The sequence below is a fragment of the Pimephales promelas genome, chromosome 18 (genome assembly GCF_988280905.1).
Source record: "Pimephales promelas chromosome 18, fPimPro1.hap1.1, whole genome shotgun sequence".
Taxonomy (NCBI): Eukaryota; Metazoa; Chordata; class Actinopteri; order Cypriniformes; family Leuciscidae; genus Pimephales; species Pimephales promelas.
The window spans coordinates 28,462,818-28,489,113 of NC_142786.1; the positions used below are offsets into that span (position 1 = coordinate 28,462,818).

General features: G+C 37.3%; 1 protein-coding gene across 4 annotated transcripts in view; it reads left to right on the forward strand.

The window, feature by feature from the left end:
• The first annotated feature begins 1,890 nt into the window (after window positions 1-1,890).
• The window catches only part of hpcal4 (hippocalcin like 4), a 32,991-nt gene continuing 8,585 nt past the window's right edge, over window positions 1,891-26,296 (forward strand). Inside the window, exons 1-2 of one of the 4 annotated variants that reach the window (XM_039681246.2) lie at window positions 1,891-2,016; window positions 4,716-4,817. Coding sequence is in view for 1 of the 4 variants with exons in the window: in XM_089123336.1 (XP_088979462.1) it covers window positions 17,100-17,109 (10 nt within the window). In the remaining 3 variants the exon portion in view is untranslated. Of the gene's footprint in view, window positions 2,017-4,715; window positions 4,818-17,087; window positions 17,110-18,370; window positions 18,516-19,132; window positions 19,357-26,296 lie in introns of those variants that run through there. The other 3 variants (XM_089123336.1, XM_039681245.2, XM_089123337.1) reach the window with 3 other exon arrangements.

Below are 26,296 nucleotides of genomic sequence, written 5' to 3' on the forward strand. Positions count from 1 at the left end.
ACGCCCTGAGCCCCCACACTCGTACTCACTACAATCAATCAGCGAGTGAGTTTCAGCTCTCATAATAAACTCATAGTTCAGCACAGCAGCAGATTCAATATATTTAAAAAATACATGGAGGAAGCTATCGGTGTATAATTCTTCCATGCATTAAATGCATTCAATTATGATGTTAATAAAAAATGCTGTTAAATAAACCGGCAAATATGGTATCCACAAGAATTAAAAGTTAAAATATTAAATTTCAGATCAACATTGATTATAAGCAGCAAATCAGCATATTAGTGTAGGCTAACAAATGGACAGAAATTGAGATATTTTTTACTATTGATTCTGTGCTGCATCTCTCAAATCTACTTTGTGTTTGTACATGTTCACTCTTGCAACATGAAGGCGCAAGTTGATGTCAGTGATGGCAGATTCCATGTAATTGAATCAAATATCATGTTGCACCAATTCTGAAAATAATATGTATTATATTGTAATCCCTGGATTAATATTTCACAATTATTCTTATAATCTAACGCATTTACTCACTTCACAGTAATTTATTGTCTATTTGCACATCCTGTTCATTTGATCAAGAAAAGTTCTGCTTGAGCAATCCATGCGAGTACCTAATATATTCACCAACTGATCTTTAGCGCTCTCTAGTGTTCATCATCAAATATGACATCTTTCTCTGGTCCAGTTTTGATCATGAGCCAACAAATACATTTGTGCCAATGTGGGAACCAAGACCTCAAATATGCATATGTTTATATTATGCTCTTTAAAGTGTATATATGGTGCATGACGTGTGATTTATACTGGCTTGTTCCACTGGATGGCAGTCTTTTCAAATGATCTAATTTGCCAACAAAATCAAAATTAAGCATAAAAATGTAACGTTTCAGTGCATTCCCGTGCATCGGAGACAGAATAAAGCTGTGTTTGTGTGTTCATGTATTTTTGTTAATATAAACTCAATAAGAATGTGTGCGTCTGTGAGTATTGCATGTTTGCCCACAGGCTCATGCTTAATGAAGCCACATAGCTAGTATCCTGTTGCTATGGCAACCTTCAGTCACTGAGGCCAAAGTGTTTTGTGGAGAGACAGACACTCCATCACTCAGAAGACAGACATCGTGCATCATCTCCAACTCCAAGCATGATAATGATGATGATGTAATCATCATGGGCAGAATATTACTGTCCTACATGGTTCACGTGGAGCTGATCTGACATAAGCACACAGTAAATATGAAACACACAGGTGTGGCTCTATGCTTCAACGCCCTCCCATGCTTGTTTTACGCCCATTTGGAGTGGTGCCTGCAGTCATGGGATTTAACCATTGAGTGTGGGACAGGAGATGGACACATACTTGTCTGTCTCTCCGCAAATTCAAAGCTACAGTGACCTTTTTCTTTTATGTACCGCACATTTATCTTTATTTTTGCTGGTAAATTTAACCATAACCCGTTTTTTTTCCCAGCAGTGCTGACTTTTGACCTACCCCAGTAATATTACAGCACTGGTACAGTCCCTGTTTTCATTTGAATAGAGATATTATCTTAGAAGTTGTGTTTCCAAACCTGTTCCTTGGGTAATCAAATTGATCTCAGTGCACATCATTAAACTTTAAATGACTTTTACAGTAATTGGGTACATTAGGCCATACTAGACATTCATTTTAATAATCGTAATCATAATTTTCAACATAATATAGGCTAGCATATGCACTCTATTGATCGAGATATTGGCTTGTAGTTCTTTACTCTTGCATTTCACAAATGTATAGTTATTGATTTATATTTGATTTTGATTTATTTTTTTATATGGTAGGTGGCGCTATGTCATCTAAATAAGTACAGAATCTACACACGGATAAGACACAAATGAAGAAGAAACAGCAAATAGAGATAAATGGATTGCTTATGCACATGTAATCTAACACGATCATTAAACATGAACAGCATAAATCAAAACTGCCTAACATTAGCCTATACTGAATGAAATGGCGACCCAGGAAAGGTAAATAAAGAATTTTGCTCTAATCTTTCTTTTGATATTCTGTGTGCTACAACTACTCTGGGGGACTTGAAAATACAGACCATTTTGCAAGATGTAAACAACACTGGTCCAAAAGTACTTCCTGTTTCAGTTTTTTAACACTACATAAAAGCTTGGATAAAATACAACCAACAGAACATATAAAACTGAATCAAAAAGTTAAACAAACATCTTTAAGATGTTTTCTTTACATGTGAAAAAAAGAAAACAGTTACAAACTGAAACAGGAAGTGTTCCTGGACCAGTGTTGTTTACATCTTGGTCTATTGTGCAAATTATTTTAAAAAGATGGTGGCGTGGCCTTTTCTGCAGAAAGAGTTAAAGTAGCCTACAGTTAAAGGTTTATTTCAAGTATAAAAGTTACTAGTTGTGTACACAAAGTTTGCCTATACTTTTATTTACTAAAAAAAAGTGTGTCAATTTAGTCCCAAGTAGTATTGAAAAAGTACACATTACACTGCAAGTGCATTGATATACTACAGACTACATAAAATACTTAACTATAATAAAATGAACTTATATTTGTAAGGGTATATACACTAAGTCACTCCCCATCATGGCTAAACACTTTAAAGGGTACATGACCCGTTCACAAGATGTATTATAGTCTCCAGAATATGTCTGTGAAATTTCAGCTCAATACCCCACAGATTATTTATAGTGTGTCCAGTTTTCCCTTACAGCGTTTAGGTGGCCTGCATACGCTAACTTTGAAATAGGTTTCAAAGTGCAAGTTTTAAAAAGTGATAGGGTACTGCTGTTATCATCTCCGTGTAAACTTCAATAAACGTGAATCTGTGAAAACGGTGACGGCATGCTCATGTGTATTACATTTTTAATCTATATGCATGCCATGCATAACCTTGAATGTGTCCGGGCACGTTGTCTTTCTATAAGTGACATTGGCAATTACTTGTCTGGCATGCATATTACTGCATTTTAGTCATTTCCGCGGGGAATAATTTTGATTATTTGATTTGAATTTTGACGTTTTCATCGGTACATCTGTAACAAAACACTTTGTTGTGTCGATGAGGCCTTCGCATGGGATAGTCTAGACTAGTTGACACGGTCTCAAAAGACACTACAGGGCTGCGCTCGAAGGTCCTTCATCTGATCTGGATACAGGCCAGGTACGACTGACTATGGTAAACCTCGGGATAAACAGAGAGACTAATATTAGCGTAGATGCCATTCTTCCTATGATGTAACGTACATCTGGTGTTATGGGAAGTGTTCCCGGTTTCGGCTGACCTAATTTATGCAGCCTATTATTTCACATGATTTGAATTATAGACTTTGCACATTGGTAATGTGTTATGTGTATGCCAGGTGAAAGAGATGTGTTTTAGTCTAATTTTAAACTGACAGAGTGTGTCTGCTTCCTGAGTTTAGTTCTAAATAGGAAAAGGATCTACCGCCAGCAGTTGATTCTAATATATTATCAACTGCCCAGCTAACAAAGTTAGGTTCTGAGAACGTTTTTCTAACGTTCCATTTTGGTTGTGGGAACGTTAATTTAAAATGTTCTAAAAACGTGGAAATGTCCAGTTTGCTTAACATTGCTGGAACGGTGTCTTAATGTTTGCAGAACGTTGCCGGAACGTTAGCATAATGTTGTTAGAACGTTATCCTAAGGTTAGCATAATGTTGCTGGACCGTTATGAGAACGTTTATCAAATACAAATAACGTGATAAAGACGTTCCAAGAACGTTGTTCTAAGAACGTTTTCTCTCAACGTTACAAGAACGTTAATAATGTTATATGAACGTTCCGAAAACATTATTTTAATAACGTTTTGTCCTAACATTTACACAACTTTTAAAGAACGTTAGTGAATGTTCTGGGAACGTTCCCTGTTAGCTGGGATTTTGAGATTAAAATTAGAAGGACTATAATACGTTACGCTCACTCAATAGCTAGAGAGCTAAACCATTTAATGCTTTGTAAGTAATTAGCAAGATTTTTTAAATGTATAGGCTACGATAATTAATAGTGTTGACAGAACAGGGCTAAAATGGTCATACTACCTGAAACTTGAAAGTTTTCAGTACGTTATTGACAAAGATGAATTCTGACCCTGGACCACAAAACCACGTAATAAATAAGCTTTCTGTTGATGTATGGTTTGTTAGCATATGACAATATTTGGCTGAGATACAACTATTTGAAAATCTGGAATCTGAGGTAGCGCTGTCAAACGATTAATCACGATTAATCGTATCCAAAACAAAAGTTTGCGTTTACATAATATATGTGGGTGCACTGTGTATAATTGTTTTGTGTATATTTATAATAATTAGTAAGTAAATAATTAGTTAGTAAATAATTACTAACAAGCACATTTGGAAAGGCGATTTTCAATCAAGCAAGATCACGAACATTAGGTACTGATCCATCCTTGAGTAACAACTTTTTAGCTAAACTTGCTTTGTATTGACCCTAGGCCTTGTTCACAATTCAGTCTGGTGTAAATGATTAGCATAGACATAGAACAATTTTAGGGTAACTCAAGGTGCACATTCCCATCATAAACAACATTTATCCACTGCGTATTCAGTGGTTCAGTTGCCTGGAGTCTAATCCTCACTCTTACATCCAACAACACCACACCTGACTTTCTTACTATGAAACTGAGACATTTTTCTTATCACTACAGCTGCTCCAGGTCGTAGAAAATGGCGGACTGTGTACAGCTCACTGAGGGCAGAATTCGTCAGCCGTTGTGGGCGGGGCCTAGACATGTTATGACGTCACAAAGGTAAAATCTGCAAACGGCTTGTTCTGAGACTTTATAGGTTTCGAATTTTTTCCAATATGGGATGGTTATGTACACATACTGCTGCACATTTATGTTCAAACACAATGTAAAAAAGTGAAATCCTTTGCTTGGTAAGGATTTGAACTGTATAGTGAATTTTTGGTCTCGCATTAAATTAAAAACTAAAACCAAATATTTGATCAATATTCAATTAACATTTACACATCAAAAGTTTCAATTAAATTCAGTGTGAATGTTTTTTTTTGTTTGTTTGTTTGACAGTGTTTGTGATGATGTGCAGGAACAGTCTGTCTGAAGTAGTAGACTACTGTGTGTGTGTGTGTGTGTGTGTGTGTGTTAAGAATCATGCGGTTCACTCAGGTGTACTGGTTGATTTTCCTCCTTCCTCTGTTCCTCCTTTTTCTTTTTTCTTCCTCTACACATCATCATTCACTCTAACCCACCTAAAACACACATACACACACACACACACACACACACACTTGACCATTCAGTCTATAAATAGGACTAGTGATCAGTAATACATGACATTTCTCTTCCTTCCTACTGTCTGTCCTCTCAGGTCTCTTTTTTCCCATTTTTTTTTTCTTTTTTTCCTCACCGTCCTCTTTTTATGTCTGTCTGTTTCTATTTTTTTTCTCCCTCCCTTCATCCCATACTCCCACCACTGTGATTTGTCGATCCATAGCTGAGTATTATTGATCCGGATATTGAATAAAAATGCTCTCTTGTGGCTGGTCCCGGTCTCATCGCTGCTTTGTGAAGTGGGGTCAAATAGCTCTACCCACAATGCTCTCTGTCGCTCTGGAGCAGCCTTGTTTAAGACAAAAAGTAAGAGCGATGATCCTGAAATACAAAAAAATAATAATTTGAAGGAAATTGTTGGGGTTATGTGGAAAAAAAAACTTATATATTCTGTTAAACAAGTTGCTTCCCTTCCGGTTCAGGTTATGTTGTTATTTTGTGCTTTGTTAAAGGGTGGAGTGAAGTTAAAAGCCCCTTTGGGGTAAAATGCCCCCTTACTGTTTTTCCCAAAATAACCACTATAAAGTCAAGATACGTTTTTGTTGTTTCAATGTACTACGTTGATGAGAGTGATGATTCACCTTGAAGCACAAACACCCACTAGTGAGCTTATCACAGAGTAATGGATAGCATCCCTATTCTCTGCTAGGATATTTTTGAGGTTTTAGCACTTATGAGCTAATTGAGAGTGTTTTTTTGTCTTATTTTCTCATGTAAAGGGGATCAAAAATAAAATATCCTTGCAGAGAGAAGGGATGCTATCTATTACTCTGAAATATGCAACTAATCACCAGATATCACAATGTGCTTATGGTGAGATATGTGTATAAAGTCAAAGAGAATGGTTTGGGGAAGACTATTGAGAGGTTTATTCAGTTTGTAGACTTCCGTAAAAAGACTGGCAGTGAAATCTCTGAGATGATTGAACTAGCATTGAAAAACAGTGATATATCATTATGAGACTGTAGAGGACAAGGGTATGATAATGGAGCCAACATGTGTTACCTGGAATGGAAAAGTCTTGCAGCGACAGATGTTGGAAGTCACCTCCAAAAACAGTTATTGCAAGAAGTAGAAAAAAATAAAGCAATTCTGGCTTTTGGATGTGAGGCTTTTGGTTCAAAAATTTTTGGAGTAAAAGTTCCCAGACGTGTTTGTGTGGAATACTCCTGTCCCATAAGTATCCTCATTTTCATCAGCAATGCTCATTTCCTCACATAATCATTTCGTAGTCATTTGTCCACATCATCATCAATACTGTACTCCTTATACCACCACTGACACATGCACACACAAACACTGTTGTGTGGGGACACCTGTGTGTTGTTGGCCACCTGAGGGGCTTTGATACACGCTGGGCTTTAATCTCCACACTGGGCTCTTGTGCCTTTGAAGTGTTAATCTGAGGCACCTTCCCTTCCTCCTCACAACACGGACACACATCCATGGTCAGCCTGTGGTCAGGCCTTCTCGGAGCCAGCTGGCCTGTGTGCAAACCCACACACATGCACACACAAAATACAAGGATACACACCACCTGTTATTGGAGCAATGATGAAAACACCTGTAGCGCCTCTAGTAGGATGTTGGAGCCTTTCCTGTAGTTTATGTGTTTACATTGTGGTACAATGGTACTGTTTTTTTTGGACATATACCACCGCAATATTTAAGTCTTCTTTGAAGTTCCTCGGAGTATGATAATCATTATGCTTCATGATATTGCAGAAATCACAGTCCTTTTTTTGTGAAATGTGCATTCAAAGTTTAAAATAATTGAATCTTTTTATCAAACATTTTCGCTGCTATATCCCTTACAAAAAGCTAGCACCATGGTCAGATGATTGTATCAGAGGTAGGGATGGGACGGTATGAAAATTTCATATCACGATTATAGTGTCCAAAATAATCGTGATTATCAATATTATCACGGTTTTGTTAAAAATGTATGAAAGTGCTCAAAAAGAACTGATGCTCACACTGAAAACATTTCAACAAGTTTTATAATTGAAAATCAACAAACAACAAATAAAACGAGCCTCTCTATGCAGTTTTTAAGCAAGATTCTATAGACCCTTTTAAAGTTGGTAAACATGGTGACGTTTTTTTGTGGGCGGAGCTTAGGTGGAGGCAGAAAGATCCGTCTGGCCGCTTCACTAACGCTAGTTAGCAAGGATTGTTAGCTTGTTTTTTTAACAATGACTGGAGAAAATCCGATATTATCTTAATGTGTAAGCTCACTCACTGTCCAGGACTGTGATTGTTATTTCCAAAAGTTATTTTTAATAGTTTTTTGTAAAACCCAAAATGACCACACCTCAGATTTGGTCCTCTTAAAAGGCTGAAAAATCTCCTGAGCACGGTCGCTGCCTTCCACCATTCCTTCTCGAATAGTAATTTAAAAAAAATATTGCGTGCTGCGCGCCTGCGTCAGACTGGCCGACAGGATTCAGTTAGTTATTAAAATCACGATAATCAAACACGGTTTTAATGATAATTAAATTTTAAACGATAATACTAACCGTCAGTACATTTTATCACGGTTTATCGTGAAACCGGTTATCGTCCCATCCCTAATCAGAGGGTAATAGAGAGCCTAAGTCCCTCCCCTTCCGGTCGACCACCATGGGACCTTATTTTGGAAAAATATTGTATGGTAGTCAATGGCGAGAGACAACAAATATTTTGATCTCGTTTGAATTGTGCCCTGAATTACACATATGATGTTTGTCAATTTAAAAGATACATTTTAAAGTAAAGAAGGTCGCAGTTTGATGTAAAACCGTTGAGGTATAAGACTGTGGAAATACAAAGACTACAAACCCCAAAGGCGCACATTTTCTCTCAATGAATGAAGCTAACTTTACTGAGGTTAATGTCTGTCATTGTTTCTATAGTCTTACGTTATAATCGTAACGTTACGCCGTCATGCCTGAGTGTTTTGTACCAGACTGCACACACACAAGCAACGGATCTCACTCGTTGTTTCGCTTCCCGGGAGATGTAGTTCATTGAGCGATTTTCACATAAAACTAAATGTTACTCTTCTGTTGTATGACAAACTGCGACGTTTTTGACTTTCAGAATTATCTTTTAAATTGACAAACATCATATGTGTAATTCAGGGCACAGTTCAGACGGAATAAAAAGATAAGTTGTCTCTCACCATTGACTACCATTCATATTTTTTCCCGAAATAAGGTCCCATGAGCCGGAAGCGGGGGTGCGGGACTTAGGCTGTCTATACTTGATAAATAAAAAAGTCGCTGTTTGGGTTTAAAAAGGCAAATGCTTAAGAGTCTATAAATGGATCATTATTGCAGGGATTATTATGTTTTATAGCATGTTATATGTTTGGCGACAGTTCTTCTAACCCTAATTGATAGAGTGTGTAGCTTTTAATTTCTTAAACAACCATGTTGGAAGACACATCATGCCCATAATCATTCCAGGATTACAATGTCAAGTTTCATCAGGCTCAAATTGTGAAAGAATGAAGAATTATTTTCACACATGAATTGGCACCTCTGAGTCCAAACCCTAAATCCATTGAAAGTCTTTGGGATGTGCTGGAGTAGACTTTACAGAGTGCTGGACTCTTGCATTGTCAATACAAGATTTTGACCAAATTATGCACCTCTTGATGAAAATAAAGGTTATGATGTTATTTAAGGTTGTAAGTGGAAAGTCTAAAAGTGCTTCAAATTGATGGTTTTCTGTTTGTTTGTTTGTTGTTGTTTTTTACAGAAAGAACAAGAATAAGGAATTTTGTTTGGACTTTGCAGTATGTGCACTTGCGTGTACTTACCTATGACAAAAAACTCTGTAAAATAAGGTAACTACATGGATAAAGGTTAGGTTTAGGGGTAGGATCAGGTTTAGTACCTAGTTATTACCCAGTTATTGCAATTACTATAATAAGTACATATTATGCACATGGGGAACAGGACGAAATTGTCCACTTTAGTGGATGTCAGGTCAAAGAGATGAGATGCTTGTTTGAGAAAGGAATGAGAAAGCGAGAGGATATTTATAGTTAAATGTTTAGGATGGAAACGTCTACGTTGGAATTAAATAGATGCTCTCTGTTTGTCTTTATGCTAACCAGCCTCTCTGCAGATGAAAGAAGAGTGTGAATCTGCAAGGTGGTTGTCACAGGCCTTTTCTTTGCCCTGGAGGACCTGTGTGGTTGCTATAGAAACTAGGTCAGGGCTGCTGCATCCAGGGAGGCAGAATGTGTGAGTGGTGTGACAGGTGTATGAAGAGGTGATGAGGAAAGGAGGGGTCGAGGTAAAGCGGAAGGAAGACTGACAAGGATGTGAGATGAAAAAGCGTGTTCAAGTGCCGTCAATTGACTAAACATGGATTGTTTGTTTAAATTAAACCCCATACTGATACAAATATCTGCCAAATCAGGTCATAAATGACAGATTTCAGGGAGGGAATTATTTTGAATGTATCCGCATGAACAGTAGACTGTCTGTTTAGAGTCCAACAGCAATGGGACATTTAACCGTTTGTATCACTTCGCTTGTATTTGCACGTTCCAGATACACTGCATTAGTGATGTGGATTTATTTATTATTTACTTTTTCTGTAGGTTAGGTTAGTGATTGTCTTTGAAGGAATCATTAATTCATTGAAACCATTTGGCTCCAAAGTATTAGCCTGGTATGCCAGCCCTACATCAGGATGTTAGGTCTGGGAACTCACCATTGACAGGGCTCAATACGAGGGGCGGGATAAACGGTTGTCTTTCAAATTCCCTCTGCACGCAATAGGATAGCGCTACAACCAACCAGAGCAACAAAGAAGATGTCACAGTCAGAGCGATCTCACACATCTTCACACAGAACACATCTTCCTTTTTTTAAAATGACTCAAGTGCCGTTCTTTGTTCATGTTTCAAAGAAAAGCTTAACTTTAAATCATCCAGAGCCAAATCGAAAGACAGAATCTTTGTTTTCAAGTAGGGAACCGTCGCATCTCTGTCGTCATTATGTTGAGCCCGCCCGCCGACTCTATACACAATGTGATTGGCCTGACTAGAGTTTGGTTTTTCCAGCTCGAAAGAGAGTTGCTTGACTACACTGGCTGCAAAATAATTTTTGCAGCCGCCAGGAGGAGTCTAGATTTCTAGGTTACCAAAATACTGATTAATGAACTAAACAAAATTAACCCTAAAACCGTATTCTGGACAAATGTGGGCAAAATAGTTTTGATTTATTTTTTAAAAATACTTCCCTTAATCTGAGCGGTTTGCCTCCTGATCTCTTAATTGGGTGAAAAGAAAAACCCTAATCTTGTATTTGGGTCAAAAATGGGCACCCATGGAAATGAATGGGAAAAACTGTAATTTAAAGCATTCTAAAATAAGCCAAATTAAGACACCAGTTGACAGCAAAGTCACTTCATCTTTAGGTTTTAGCTCTAAGAACTTAGTGAAATGATATTTTAATGTAGTTAAAAAATTAAAAACATAAAAATAAGCACAATTTACATAGAAAATATGGTACATTTTGAGGTAAATAAATTCAAAAATACCCCCATAATATATAAAAACACCATAAATGTATAGACAAAACTTTATCGAAGACAGTGATATAACATTTATAATAAATGGCCTAAAAATTAGGATCACACCTGAGTCCTCTGTGCCCACATTTGTCCACAATTACAGGATTAAGGGCTATAAAGTGAATACGGTTTGAGAGTTAAGGTGTTTGTGAGTGAGTCATTGAATCATCCATTAAACGGTTTCATTTAAAAACACTGAAAAAAAAAAACCTGTGTTGCTTTAAAGGCGTTTGACTGCTTTGATTTTGATATTTTCAATTGGCGGGGACAAAACATGTTGAAAAAAAATATCATATCAAAAAAGTATATCATTGCTTAATATCTATTTTTTTGTTTGATATAATACAGCAATACAGAACAAGTTTTCATACAAATATTCCTTTTTTTTTCCCTAAAAGCAAAAGACCATCTATTTATAGACCTAATAGCATAAATAAAACCTAATCTAATCTTTGGAAAATAAACGCACACGGTCCAACAGTATCATTTGTATAATAAATAAACATCAAGCATTCAGGATAAACATCAGCATTTAGATGATTCGGTTGCTTCTCATCTATTCTTACTCTCTATTTATGAATAAACTTACAGTTTAGCACAATAATATAACCATAATGGTGTAGGTAAACATTTACATTTAAAGCTTTTAGCTAATGCTATTATCCAGACGTACTAACAAAAAGTAATGTGCATGAGCTAAAATCACCCTAATGGATGTGTCTGTTCAGAGGCTGTTCTTCAGAGTCAAACGTCTGAGACATGGTTTGTGTCAGGGTGTAGATTGCTGATGGCAGATGTGCACTGGAGGTGCAACAGATGAGCTAACGGCCACTAAAAACATCAAACATCAATGTCACTGCCGGAGACTGTCTGTCTACATGACAAGCTGAGAAGAACCGCCTCTGTGTCCTCGGATCACACTGACAGAAGAGCAAACTGTTTGGACTACACACCTTTTCCACCTCAGGTTTCTGTGTCTTTCCATTCGTCAGAAGTAGACTAATACTTTGTGAGTCATTGAGATTTTTCTCGTTAACAACGGTAGGGCTTCAGTAAGACCTCAGGCCATTAACCTTAGTGACTCAGACGTCAGGTCTTTTCTTAGATACCTTGAGAGATGCTTGAGATGTCAGCACATTCTCAGTGCTTGTTCGTCAGGTCATGGGTTTTGGCATATGGCCCTGGTAACACATATTATCATCAGACACACATCTTAAAGGATACAGCCATCCACCTTCTACAATAAAACCTTTCTAGCCAGAGCCAATGTGGACATGTTTGCATGGAGCGTCAAGAAAATCAAGACTGATATAAAAAATTAATTGATTGGTTTGCCTTGGGTATTTAAGCAGAACAGACCTATAGCGACAGTACAAATCCTCCTACTCTCTCAGGGAGAACAGTCTTTTGAGAGACACAAAGGGGCTTCCTGGAGACCATCTTGTCCTCTGTGAGGACGACAGACTTTGTGGCTATGTACAGGCCGCCACGCTACCCTACAGTTTCGAAGAATTCTTGAAGAGTCTGTTTGTATAGGTTGCACTGAAATTACAGTCATTACGTTCCTGTGTATATTGTTTGAATGACGGTGGTTGGCCAGATATTGTGGTTTGCGGTAGGTGGTATGGGAAGAGTCATAGCACTTGTATATTGCTGTCCTATTGTTAGTTTAACAATAGTTAAAGTTAAATGCCATTAACCCCAGTGACGGGTAGGTTTAGGGACGGGGTTGAGGTAACGTTAAATCAACGGCGTTCATAAACACGCTGAAAAGCGGTTATGCGTGTTGATAGCACGCCAAAAATGGAAATACGAATTGGCGTGTCATACACACGCCATTTCATGAGATCAGTCTGTATTGAGGCAGCAAGTTTTGCACAGGCTAAATCCCTTACAAGTTATTTTGGAAATATACAAATCCAGTTCTTACTTGTATATGTTTGTCACAAGAAGATTTTGAATAGATTACTTACCTGATTTTAATAAGGGGTCCTGACTAGGCCTCTTTAACCATCATCATGCAGACTCAACTTTGGAGCTAACCTTTCTGTCACAGGATATACAAAATGGCAAATCATGACCTCACCAAAGAGGGTCAAAGGCAGACATTTGCCCTAATCTGATTAAAAGGCCTCTGATATTAAAAAAAAGAAATAAAAATATCGTTCTGCTTTAAAGGTCAGGATGTGTGGGGAAGGGAATTGAGGTCAGGCAATTCCACGACTGGGCCACACTAAGCCTGATTGGATGCTCTGTAGCGTCACAATACCTTTTCCATTGATCCAGCCACGTCACCCCTCTCTAAATGCGCATGCTGTCCTTTCTTTGCTTAATTATTACCTCTGTTGATTAGCTGGCGACAAAGATTCCAGCTCTTCAGACTCTAATTAATTTGTTTTGCCTACAATGGTGGGCTGTTGGCAGAGAGATGGAAGGAGGGCGCCCTTTGAGACGAGCGGAAAGGTCGTTTAAACTGTTAAACGTTTTTTTTTTTTCCATCATGCCAAATAATGGATGAAGATTAAATGGGGCTGTGTGTGGAAAAACAAAGCTGAGGTTACAACCTGCTATAAGTTTGTGAATGAGTATTACCAGACGTTTACATTACAGTATGAACAGCAGCCCCTTGGGACACTAGCACAGAACTATATGACTCTACATTAAATGTTATTTTACCTACATAATAAAACATTTCCAAGAGCAATTTAAATTGAATTAAAAAAAAGCAGACAGTGAATTTTATCAGTAATATAAAATTTTAAGACTCTCATGAGAGTTTGGAGGATCCCAGTGATGCTTTCTTTTTAAACATATATTTATTGGACACTATTGCCATAAACTTAACATCATCTAACATCTTAACGTAAGAGCATATAAATAGCTGCTTACCTCAACACTCGTGACAATTTTTCTGGCATCCCTCCACAACCCCATCTCGTGCCTTATTTCTATCTGTTCTATACTAACTTCATTAATAGCATTAGTAGCACAGCATGCGGCTCGACTTGAGTTGAGTTGAGTCTCAAGCTTGAGCCTTCTTGGACAGCGAGCCAAATCTGTTTGCCATCACTCAAGTGTGAACAGTGAAAAGTGAACAATACAAACTGGAACTGGCATCAAATTACTGCTGGCACGGTTTCAGAAAGTCTACATTACTTACAACGGTAGCCTAAAACAATACTTACAAGCTATTGGTGAACTTTAAATGCTAGTCTGTGTGGCCTTATAAAAAAAGAAGTACATTAGCATACATTTAAAAAGACTGCTTACCGCTGGTATTACAGATATAATACATTTATTCATTTAGCAGATGCTTTTATCCAAAGCAATTTAAAAATGAGCACAATAGAAGCAGTTAAACTAACAATAGGACAGCAATATTCAAGTGCTATGACTCTTCCCAGATTAATCGAACTAAATCTAAATCAATTTTTTTAAGATAATAGATATAGAATAGAAGATAAAATGTTAGTACTAATGGATCAAGTGTTGCCGAATCTGAGATTTTGTGCCTCTTTGAGATGGCACCACAAGACGGCGTTCACTTGCAGGGCGCAAGATTCTGGATGGCCTACCCTATCTCACGACCAATTCGTACGAATTCGCACGAGTGATTCAAAAGTGGCTAATTCGTACTAATTCATACGACCTCACTCTTACGAATTTGTACGATTTGTCTAAACCCACGTGATGGTTATGTTTAGGGGCGGGGTCAGGGGTAGGTCATTCGTACGAATTCATACGAATTGGCTAATTTGTAAAATATGTACGATTTAGCAAAATCGTACTAATTCGTACGAGTGAGGTCGTACGAATTGTTACGAATTAGCCACCTCGAAAAATTCGTACGAATTCCCGTAAGATCGGGTTGGGATGGCACGTTAGTCTGAGGTAATGAGTTTAGGTAAAAGAGCCAGTGGTTGTAGTCGAAAGTCAATGACTCTGCAACTGACAGGTGCTCTCTTCGGCTCGTTAAATACCAATCTAGCCGGATAGAACAGGTGCTCAGACAACGACTTGTGTAGCATGCTCTGATAGGAAGGGCCTGATCCTCCTAATGTTGTATAAGGCAAAACTGCAGGACCAGGCAGTTCTAGCAACGTGGTCTGTATAGTTCAATTGATCATCATTCACAACTCCAAGGTTCCTGGATGACCATAGAATTATGGATGACGAACCTAGCTGAATGGAGAAGTTGTGGTGTAGTGTTGGGTTGTCCGAGAAAAAAAGCAACTCTGTCTCCGCAAGCTTTAGTTGAAGGTGGTTGTCCTTCGTCCAGCCAGAAATGTCTGTCAGTCAGGCTGAGATGTGAGCAGCAACCATCAGATCATCAAGCTGGAATGAGAAGTAGAGTTGTGTGTCATCAGACTAGCAGTGATAGGAAAAGCCATGTTTCTGAAACACAGAAGATGGAGAAGAGAAATGGTCCAAGCATTGAGCCCTGAGGCACCCCAGTAGCTAGATCATGTTGGGTCTTAGCCACCTCACCCCTCCATGACACCCTGAAGGAGCTAACTCAGAGGTAAGACTTGAACCATTGTAGTGCAGTTCCTGAGATGCCCTTCATCTTTAAAATTGACAGGAGGATCTGGTGGTTAACCGTGTCAAAGGCAGCAGACAGATCCAGCAGGATGAGAACTGAGGATTTGGAAGCTGCTCTTGCCAGTCTCAGAGCTTCAATTACAGAAAGCAGGGCAGTCTCAGTTGAGTGTCTGCTTTTGAAACCAGACTGGTTGTTGTCCAGGAGGTTCTATGTGTAATAAACGAAGATATATGGTTGAAAACAATTCATTGAGCTGTTTTCGCGACGAATGGAAGAAGGGATACTGGACTGTAATTTTCCAGATGCTGGATTTAGAGTGGTTTTCTTAAGCAGTAGGGGTTACCCGAGCCTGCTTAAATGCTGTGGGAAAAGTACTAGTGTGAAGAGAGGTGTTTATGATGTGCGTGAGTGAAGAAATGGCTTGAAGTAGATTCGTGGGAATGGGATCAAGCAGACAGGTAGTAGGGTGATTGAATAGGAGGAGTTTGGAGACTTCTGCCTATGAAAGCAAAGAGAAGGAGGGGTAGAATGTGTGTGTGTTAGCTGGTAATATGTGTGTGCCAGTTCGTGGTTTGGTAAATTGGCCGCTGATGGTGTTTGTTTTTTTATTAAGAATGTGGCAAAATGTCAGCTGGAGGAGGAGGAAAAGCATGCGCGAGTCAAAAGTTAATTCAGTTGTGTTATTTATGCAAACTGCATGTAATATTTCGACACTTAATTGTACTGTATATTATTTGCAATTATATGAAAATGTATTATAGTTTAAATCCAATTTACGGTTGATTCTTTGACGTACTTCTTAACAATCATTTTCCGAAATGTATTATAAAGTAAAACTTTTAATTTGACATTATTACAAAGTGCACTTTTTAAAATTATGTTCAGAAACACTTGTGTACTTAAGTACTTAAGTAATCTTTCATTTCATTTATATATTATCTGCAAGTACATATACTTTTAAGATTTGAATTATAAGTGCACATTCAATACAATTAAACACTTCTTTTTAACAATAGTTGGTGACATCATCTGAAAAGGGCACATGTTACACTCAATTGAACCCTCAATTCAATAATGCATCAATATCTACTGTGAACCCTGCTGAAAAATCCAGCATTAACCAGCATGAATTCCATGTTGGTCCTGGCAGGTTTGTTGGTTAGAGCTGGTCTAGCTGGTGGCACAGACACTTCCACTTCCCATACAGTCTGGGGTCCAGGAAACCAACAACCAGCATCCCATACTGGTCCCAACATGCAAAGCTTATGCTGGTGACCAAATGGATTTTTTCAGCAGGGAGAATATACCCCAAATTTCCAATCCACTCCAAAGAATAATCCACAAAAGAGGTCTGGACATCACATGATATTTCACAGCATCATTATGTGCTCTGATCAACGAATGTGCAACTGCATGGCAGGGCAAAACAATGGAGTGTCAATTGACTGTGACAGCAGCTCACAGTGAGAAACAACTGTTACTGCACATCTCTGGGAAACTGCAAGAGGCTTTAAACCAGATACCTGCTGCTTTCCTCTCAGAACATCATTTCATCTGAGTCTGGAGGGTGAGGACACAGGGAGGGACATGTCTGCTGATGTTCTTTTAGTCTGACCCGTATGCGTGAAGGTGAGTCCTGCAAACAATTACACCCATTTCTGATGTGATGCTAAATGGCCAAGGAGATCCAAAGGCACTGTGATGCAGAGAAAGGACAGGACAAGACTGAACAAAAAGAAAAAAACACTACAATTTTGTGTCACAGAAGAAAACTAGCCAATCAAGCAATTGTTCAGGTGCCAATATCGTAATTAGAATTGACTGCTGGCTATTCACCTTTACACCTATAGGAGAGTGTATTGGGTCTTTCTAGGAGTATTGTATAGTTTTTCTCAGTCACTTTAGCTCAGTTCTCAAATGAGATTTTCTTTTCTTCTAAGTAAAGTGTGCATGAGTTTTGTCACATGTCCAAAAGAGTAAGTAAAATTGTTTACAATTTGCACAATAACTAAATGCACATTATCAAAACTGACGATTTGGTTCTCAAAATCTGTTAGACATAGATGTATATTTATAAATACATATATAAAAATGTGAAAATAAATTGACATGCAAATGTGAATTTTGTTTAGATGCATCACATTACTACAAAAATAGTTGTATAGAAATTTGCATTATTCTTTTTCTCTGTACCACATGACCTTTCCCAATACATTTTGAAATCTTTTCACTTTCTTGGCATTGGCCATTTTACTGACACATTAACTACGTTTTGAAGCATGAATTATGTTACTAGAGTATCACGTCCCATAAAGACAAAAAATGAGCAGTTTAGAAAAACTTAATCCTAAATGTATTCCATTTCATCTCCAGAAACAATTTGATATGATTTCTATGTGATTAATTTGTCACCAACACAAATTCTATGCCTTTAGATACATGGTTTTACACTGAGAGTAATAGTAGCCTACTAGATAGACAGACAGACTAGATAACCTAAATAGTTTGAAACCTAAAACCTGCTGTTCTACACAATTCTGATCACAGACGCGAAGGCTGTCATTAATCTAGCCACCAGATAGATTTATTTTACCTGAATACTTATTTAAATATAATGTTAATTATTAACGCACATGTACAAGTTATTATAAACATGCTCTTGTTCAAGTTAATATATTTTCTCTGCTGGCATGTAGTGAGACCCGCAGGAAGGTTCAACAAGCGCTATTTTGTAAGGTATGCGGCAACTAGATGTTTTTTTCTTAACTGACACTTGATGCTATCCAATTAAAAACGAATATTTCTTGACAGTCGCTCTAATATCTTATATTGGCCAATCAGAGGACGGGTTAGGCGGTCCTTATGCAAATGTGTTGGCAAGGGAAACGAAACCGCTCCATTCATCCTCCTCACACAGGGAAGAAGCAAATAGGTGGCGTTTTTCAGTTGAAGTACAGTTTACTCCTCCAACCGCGAGAGTACAAGTCAGTTTGAGCGATAAATAAAATCCCGGATACTTCTCTCACGATATTTGGGTAAGTAATATTGTATTTACATTGATAGTTATCTACTTCTTTGTCATTTCAAATCATTTCATAATGTGCGCATTGCTCCTTCAAGGTTCGCTGAATAGCCTACAACATTCATTTAGTGATACTATAACTGATAAATGAACCCACAAACTAAAACACATTATAGATGTTTTTCCTTTGCTATAAAGAGAAATCGTTTTCCAAGAATTTTCCATTACAACTTTTAATAAATGTCATTTTAATTCTTACTCATGCATTTATATATTGTAGATGTCATTAAAGTAAGAATATACATTTATAGGCTACATGCATTTTTTTTAAGCCAATAAGTCTGTTGCGTGATTGTTAGTTGTTTGCCCTTATTCAAATAACTGTGTTAAGTTGGCTTGTGGTTTGTATGATGACTTAATCCGCTGCATTTATTTGCCCGTGTTATTGACATAACAACGAGTTGTTAAGGTCTGTTTATCAATAGCGTGGTGCCAGAAAACTTCATGGATGTGTGGACGTGAGTCAGTGTTGTGTCTGCGCTGCGCCACGCATGTATGAGTGGGACAACATGGCTGTGTCTCCAAACCTAGTCACCTGCCTTCTAAGACAGCATTTTGGGCATCAGAACTGCAGTAATTTGGGGGCATTAGGAGCATAGAGCATTTTTGGGCAACATTGACTGAGGAACAGCATTTTTGGGCATTTATGTGCTTGCAACCGGTTTGGTTATCATGCATTTATTTGTATTTTTGCATTTGGTGCATGTGCAGCTTGCTGTGAGCACCAAAAGCATATTTAAGACATATTTTTGGGCATCACAGAGGTGTGCAGAATCTGCGGCCGTCATTCACAAGTGAGTAGAACATTTTTGGAAATCATAGATTATTTGTTTGGATATCATATGTGCTTGCAGCTTTTTCAGACACTTTTGTTGGGAAGCATTTTCGACATTATACACTTCATACGTACAGCATATTTTAGTCATATTTCATGGATCATTTTTTGAGCATCATAAATGTGTGCGGCATTTTTGAGCATCATAGCCAAATGCCACATTTTTTTGGCATCATGGACACATGCAGAATTGTTTGTGCATCAAAGGCACTTGCAGAATTTTTTGGCGTTTCAAACTTATGTAATTTTTTTTTAGTAATGTAGAGATTAGACTGATATATCAGTTTTTATTAATATTTTAATTGTTACTTGTTTTCATTTTAATTTTGTTTAAAGGTTTAGTAAAATACAATGTTTAAAAAATACAATACATTTTTATTTCAGTTTTAGTTATTTTAGTGCTTTAAGTTCAACTTAATGTAACTCATGAAATTTGATTTGTAAACAATCTGCATATAACCGGAAGTTAAATAAATAATTGACTGCTCTTTGAGTGCTCTGTTCACTGGTCACCAAGTGCTCACCATTGAACTGTCACTAAAATGATCAGCAGCGAGTTGTGAGAGCATCGGCTTGTTGGCACCACGTTTGTTTGCTGCCGCGTGGACGGGCCTGCGAGCGGCCTTGAAGCCTCAGAGAGCTCAGTATGTCTGACGGCCACTGCTCATTAAGCTCAAATAATGAATGGATGCAGATGTGATTATGTATGCTCAGATGAAACACGGCAAAGGGATGGAGAGATGTGGGATGGTTTAATGATGAGAAGAATGGAGGTCCACGACCACGGCCGTGACACACTTCAATTCCTGAAGTGCAGGGCGATAGTAAAATATGTTTAGTTTGAATAGTATTACAGTATCTAGGAGAAGGAAAAACACCTCAACTTAGTTCTGAGGCCCAAATTGAGTAAAAATATACAATTTAGTGCAGTTGCTGACATTTATGGTCAAAATGTAAGATGAAATTCTGAAACAAGTATTGTTTATTTATATGCATATAAATATATCTCCCAATAATGTCTTTGTAAATGATCTCTGTGGCTTTAATTATGGGGACAAAACATACAATACAATGATGATTGAGAGATATCCCTCAAAAGCCTGATGTATCATATGTAATAGTCACATTTTATCAAGATTTTTCTAAAAAAGAAAATGCATGGATAATCAAGTGAACCAGTTGCTTTAGTCCAGTTAGTGTTCATCTTCTATGAAATATTGCTAAAAATGTCAAAGTTATTCTTAAATCAGCAAAGATTTCACAGCAAAAAGACAAGTGTTATAATAACTAAAAGGGCTTTCATTTGTTAAAAAAAGTGTAAACTATCAATCAGATGACGGAAACATGTATAGAAGATGAGAGGACTTAGATATTTGGGTATCAACTATGGTACAGTAGGCTTTTTTGGTGAACTAGCCTAAAAGATAGTGGACGGGTCATAGGTCAGCACATACACGTCCGACCGTCCCCTTGATTTTGTCCCCAACAAGAGCATTGGCCAGTATCGCACTACACTCACACGCATGAGCGACTGGCTGATTACCCGTGTCACATGCTCTGGTTTTCATGGAGATGGATGGCAGATTTAAAATGGCTGAGCTCTGGAAGCCACACACAGTGAGTTTCCGGCTTTTTGGCTGGACCGATCTGTGACCTCTGGGCAGCTCGACATGGAAAAACAAAGGAATGTCTGCTTGGAAGAACGAATGATGACGATTTTGTGTATTGTTCCCCTCTCAGATAGGATCATGTTAATATTGTGCATGTTTGTCATGTCAAACAGTAGCGCTCTGGCTTGTTTCCTTTCTGTTAATCTTTATTCGCTGGTGTTGTTGTTGTTCTTTTCTCTGCTTCCTGTTCTGAATTTGAATGAGAGGCAAGTACAGTGTCATAACGGAGGGATGCTGTCAGATACATTTAGCAGCTGGAGTTATCGGATGACGCCCTGGGGTGTTAGAAACAAATTGTTCAATGCGCTTACCCAACATGGTACAGCATTTAGATAAGGCATTAGATAAAAACCATGATATGGCTGATTTTGAGAAATAGGACTGACAGTTCCATGGCAAAAAAAATAGTGTTGGCATAGAATGACGCCCACTGTGTATCCAATCTCTATAGATAGTATGGTACAGCCCATCCTTTAGCATCTGACTGCTTACATGTTTCCAGCTTATTGATTTGAACACAAATTGATTTTACATTGAACTGATATTTGCACCTCCCGGGAGAAACTTTTGGGGCCTCGTATAAAATGTTTTGTAAAAAACATCTTACATTTGATCTTACGATGCATCTGTGTGATTCTCTGTCAGATGTGAAATTCACAAATCACAAATGATCTTGAAATTGTTTGTAGCTGAATGGTTTCAGATCTCTGCCTTTTAAATGGCACATAATTAATGTAATTAACAAACACTCACCTAAAGGATTATTAGGAACACCTGTTCAATTTCTCATTAATGCAGTTATCTAATCAACCAATCACATGGCAGTTTCTTCAATGCATTTAGGGGTGTGGTCCTGGTCAAGACAATCTCAATCTCCTGAACTCCAAACTGAATGTCAGAATGGGAAAGAAAGGCGAAACTTTCCACATCAGAGACCATTTTTATAAAGTGGATTTTAGAGTAAGATCAAATCTGTGTTTAGGCACAGTTTTCACAGGAACCAAGTTTAATTCGGCAATGTAGTGCACTTCTTTCAGAGGTATTACAGTGCGCTACATCGACCACCCAGACTGGTCATCACCACATTTCATAATCCCATTTATTTCCCCCCCAAAGTGCCATCCTTGAGAGGGCACAGTTCAAATACCGCCTGCCAAGCCACTTAAATCAAATGCAGCACAATAAAATGATCACAGAAAGACTGTGCACCTGTGTGACATGCCATTCTGAATACTAAATACTGATTGTGCTCAATTTGTATTATTCCAGCATCTGGAACAGCCGTTTAATGGTACAATATTTTGTTCTGCTGCCTAACCGAGACGGATGGCATGCGCTTATTAAAATAACTGTTTATAATGTTGTTGTTTTGTACTCTAACTGAAGCTTTAAAACTGTGTTTCCAAATATTATAATGATTTTATAATATTTTATTTAGCTGGTTAGATTATCTTCTAAAAATCTTTTTTTCCTCAGTAATATAAGGAAATTAAGGGAATGACTTCAAATTTATATTATATATTGATTAGATTTATTATCAATATAATTTAATCAATCTATTTTTTTATTAAATATTATATTATCAATATAATATAATCAATCTAATTTTTTTGATTAAATAAATATTATATTATTTATAACAGATTTAACAAGATATTTTTCTGAAGTACTGTATGTGAGTTGTGAATGCCCATGCAAAACTCACAATTTTGGTGTTGTTGTGGTATAGTTTTGTCTTTATTGTTGTTATGTGTTGCTAGGGTATTGCGGTGGTTTCTTAGGTGATCCGAGTGGTAGCTTACTGGCCCGACATATTTAGGGTTCGATTAAATGCTATGTATGGTATTTTCTCATAAGATCTGACATGTGAATTGGCTAAAAAGTCAAAATTCTTAGAATAGTAATAGCACACCTTTTCTCAACAAGCCACATGAGTGAGATATCTGAATAGCACAAAAGGTGTGGGATGAGTTTGCACATTCAAATTTGCTAAGACATAGTGGTTTGTTCAAATCACTCAAAACTCATTGCACAGAATTCCCTCAAACAAACATAATTGGATTCTATAGAAGCATTAGGGAGTTCCATTGTATTCTGTGGAGTGGAACTCTAGAGGGTTCCTCAAAATACAGAATTATGCGACATTGTACCTCCAGCTGTCAACAACAACAGTGTTGCATTGGCAGATACAAATGACAGTACTTAGTACATACAATATTTTGAGAGGTAGAGAGCAGGTGCAGCGTCCTTCACTGGGTTGCCCTCTCCTCCTGAGAGAGGACGATATGTTTCTTCAGCACTGGATTGGGGAAACATCACTATAGAAACACCAAATGGTCTATTTTAACCCGATGCAGTGGGACTCGTTTAGAGCCAGTAAACATAGCTGTTTATCCAAGAGGAAAATGTTTTTGCTCTGGAGTTGCTCTATAGCTCAGGAGACGGGATTCTCAGCTACGTTTCATTTATCAACTTTGTCTGAGATGTTTCTCCTGAAGGTCTTTAATATAAATTAAATAAAAAGAGAAATTAGTCTTGACATTGGAAAGAGCTAAAAAAATGAATGTGGCTTTTTTATTGGAATTGGTCAAATCAAAATCTCTGAATCTGCCCTCTAAACAATGCTGGGTTGGTTTAACCCAAATTTAGGTCAAATATGGACAAACCCAAATGTTGGGTTAAAAATATTTTCACTTTCACTTTCAACTGTAAATTTTGTAGTTACATTTTTAACCCAGCATTTGGGTTTGTCCACATACACTGTAAAAAATATTGTTGGTTTAACTTAAAAAAGTAAGTAACCTGGTTGCCTTAAAATTTTAAGTTTATTGAAATGGGAAAAGTGAATTAATACAATGAAGGAGAATGATTTAATCATCAGAAACTCAAAATTATTTGTTATCTGAACTAATTTGACAAAAGAAAAATGTTTTGATTACTAATCATGAAAAGATTTTTTTACAGTGTATTTGTAAACAACCCAGCATTTTTGATATCAAATTCTATAGGAGACAGAGCATTTATCTGAAAAAACAGGTTATTTCACCTAAATGATAGTTCAGCAAAAGCAGACAATTAATTTACTCATCAGATTTTTTTTTAATGTATCTGTCCATACAGTTGAAGTCAATGGGGTCCAAAACAATGATGGACTACACTGGCTTTCATATATAGTCCAAAACAAACACACACACAAATAATTCATGCTTTTTAGGCCTTTAATTGCATCCTTTTAGAAGATCGTAAATTTAGCATCAAAGCCCAAGTCAAGACAAGTTAATAGTCCTGTATTTGCTAAGTTATTTGTTTGTCTTTGCCCCGTATCCCCACATGGGACACAGCAGCACCTTGCCTACAGCTCCTATCTTAAATTACTGCCGTAAACCATCTGCCACCATGCCTGTGTGTGTGTAAGTGTTGTGCATTAGTGGTTGTGAGAAAAAGTACAGTTAGGGACAGAGACGTTTGTTGTCACTGATGGCGACAGGGGAAAATAAAGGGACTATATGTATTTTTGCCCACTGATCTGTTTAAGTATAAGTGAAGAATAGCCTTTATGTTGACTCTTTTGCTCACAACAGCTTCTTTTGGCTGATTGTGATGACGACTGACAGTTTTGGATGTCCCCCTTTAACTCCAGATAAGCATGGTTGACCTTTAGGCTGCATATCTCTAAACAGCTGCATTATTTATGCCCACTATTGGTTGTTATGCCACATGAGTCAATGGAGATTTTTTATGACTCACCTGTAATTGAACTGCAGTGAAGAGAAGGTGGCATAAAAAGCTTCAGGAGTGACGTACACATCCAGAAATCATTCGTAGACTGAGAGAAGGCTTTGCAATTGCTCATCAGGTTTGCACTTTTTCAACTTGCGGTATATTAATATTATGTAAAATATGAATGTTAGTTTGAGTGAAAAGTTAATTAGAGATGTTTCTAACTTATATTTAATTTCAGAATAGTATGTGGTTTATCTTCCTTTTGCTTTAATGACAAATAATGGCTGAATAATAAATATGTTGAATTTTACTACTGAAAAATAAAATCTTATATAAGTGAATTTAGTCATCACAATAATAATATAAAGTATGAAAGATAAAGATAAATATTTCTTTCTAGGAAAAGCAGTATGTTTGAATTAGCATAAATGAAATAAAAGATACTTTTAGAGGAGGGACCTTTAGATATCGGTTGATAGCTGATATTGTACTGTTAATTATCACACATCCCTAATGCATTTTAATGTGACTGGCACATTTGTATACAGTCCAAAGCGCTCCGTTATCAGCCCCTCAGTGGAAAATGAAACTAAATCCACACCAACTGGGCCGGATCGGCACGGAATGGAATGGTTAAGCAATGAGAACCATTTTTCCTTATATGGTGGAAACAAATTTTTTCAAAGTTAACTGAAAGTAAATGAATCTTGATAACTGAAAGAGCTACTGTAACTTAAAACTGCAACCCAGCCCTGAATAGAAAATCAATTAAATCAAATTATCACTATCCAACTTTAAGATGAATTGACTATTAAGATAGAGCTAAATTAAGCCAAAGAGAGGATCCATCCATGGCAAAGCTTCTACAGTTGTTATTGGCTGAATTTTGTGAGACAAGTGTTGTGAAAGCTTCCTGATCTGTTACCAAGACAACCAATTATTCACTAGTGGTATCATCCCAGGGTTTTGATAAAGCACACTTGTAACACGCCACTTTTGTCCACCATAAAAGAGCCGGAACATTGTTTTGAAAAGGTTAGCGTCCTTATAGGGTACTTAAAACACCCAGCCTATTCAGGTCAGTGACACTCAATGCTGGCGCATATACCTTTAAATGGAAATAGTAATCTCTCTTTCAACATGACATCATAGAACAGTTTTTTTTTTACCCATATTAGTTGGCTAAAATTATATATCTTTAACAATTAGTAATATAAACCTAACAAATATATGATCATTTTGATGTCTTGAAAGCATTAAAGGTCTTTTTAGTTTTAAAAATGTAAATAATACAAAGAAAAAGGGATTCGTGGAATGGTAGAACAATGCCACAAGAATTATTACAGGAATGCGGAAGGCGGCCATTTATCCATTTATCCTAACATTCTCATCCCAAACGTTTCTTTAGAGCTCCATTTGATTTAAATTACTGCGACTTCATTGCAGTGGATCTATTATGTCTGACTATGCCGATAAAACCTAGTTTCTGTCTGTGTGAGGTTCATG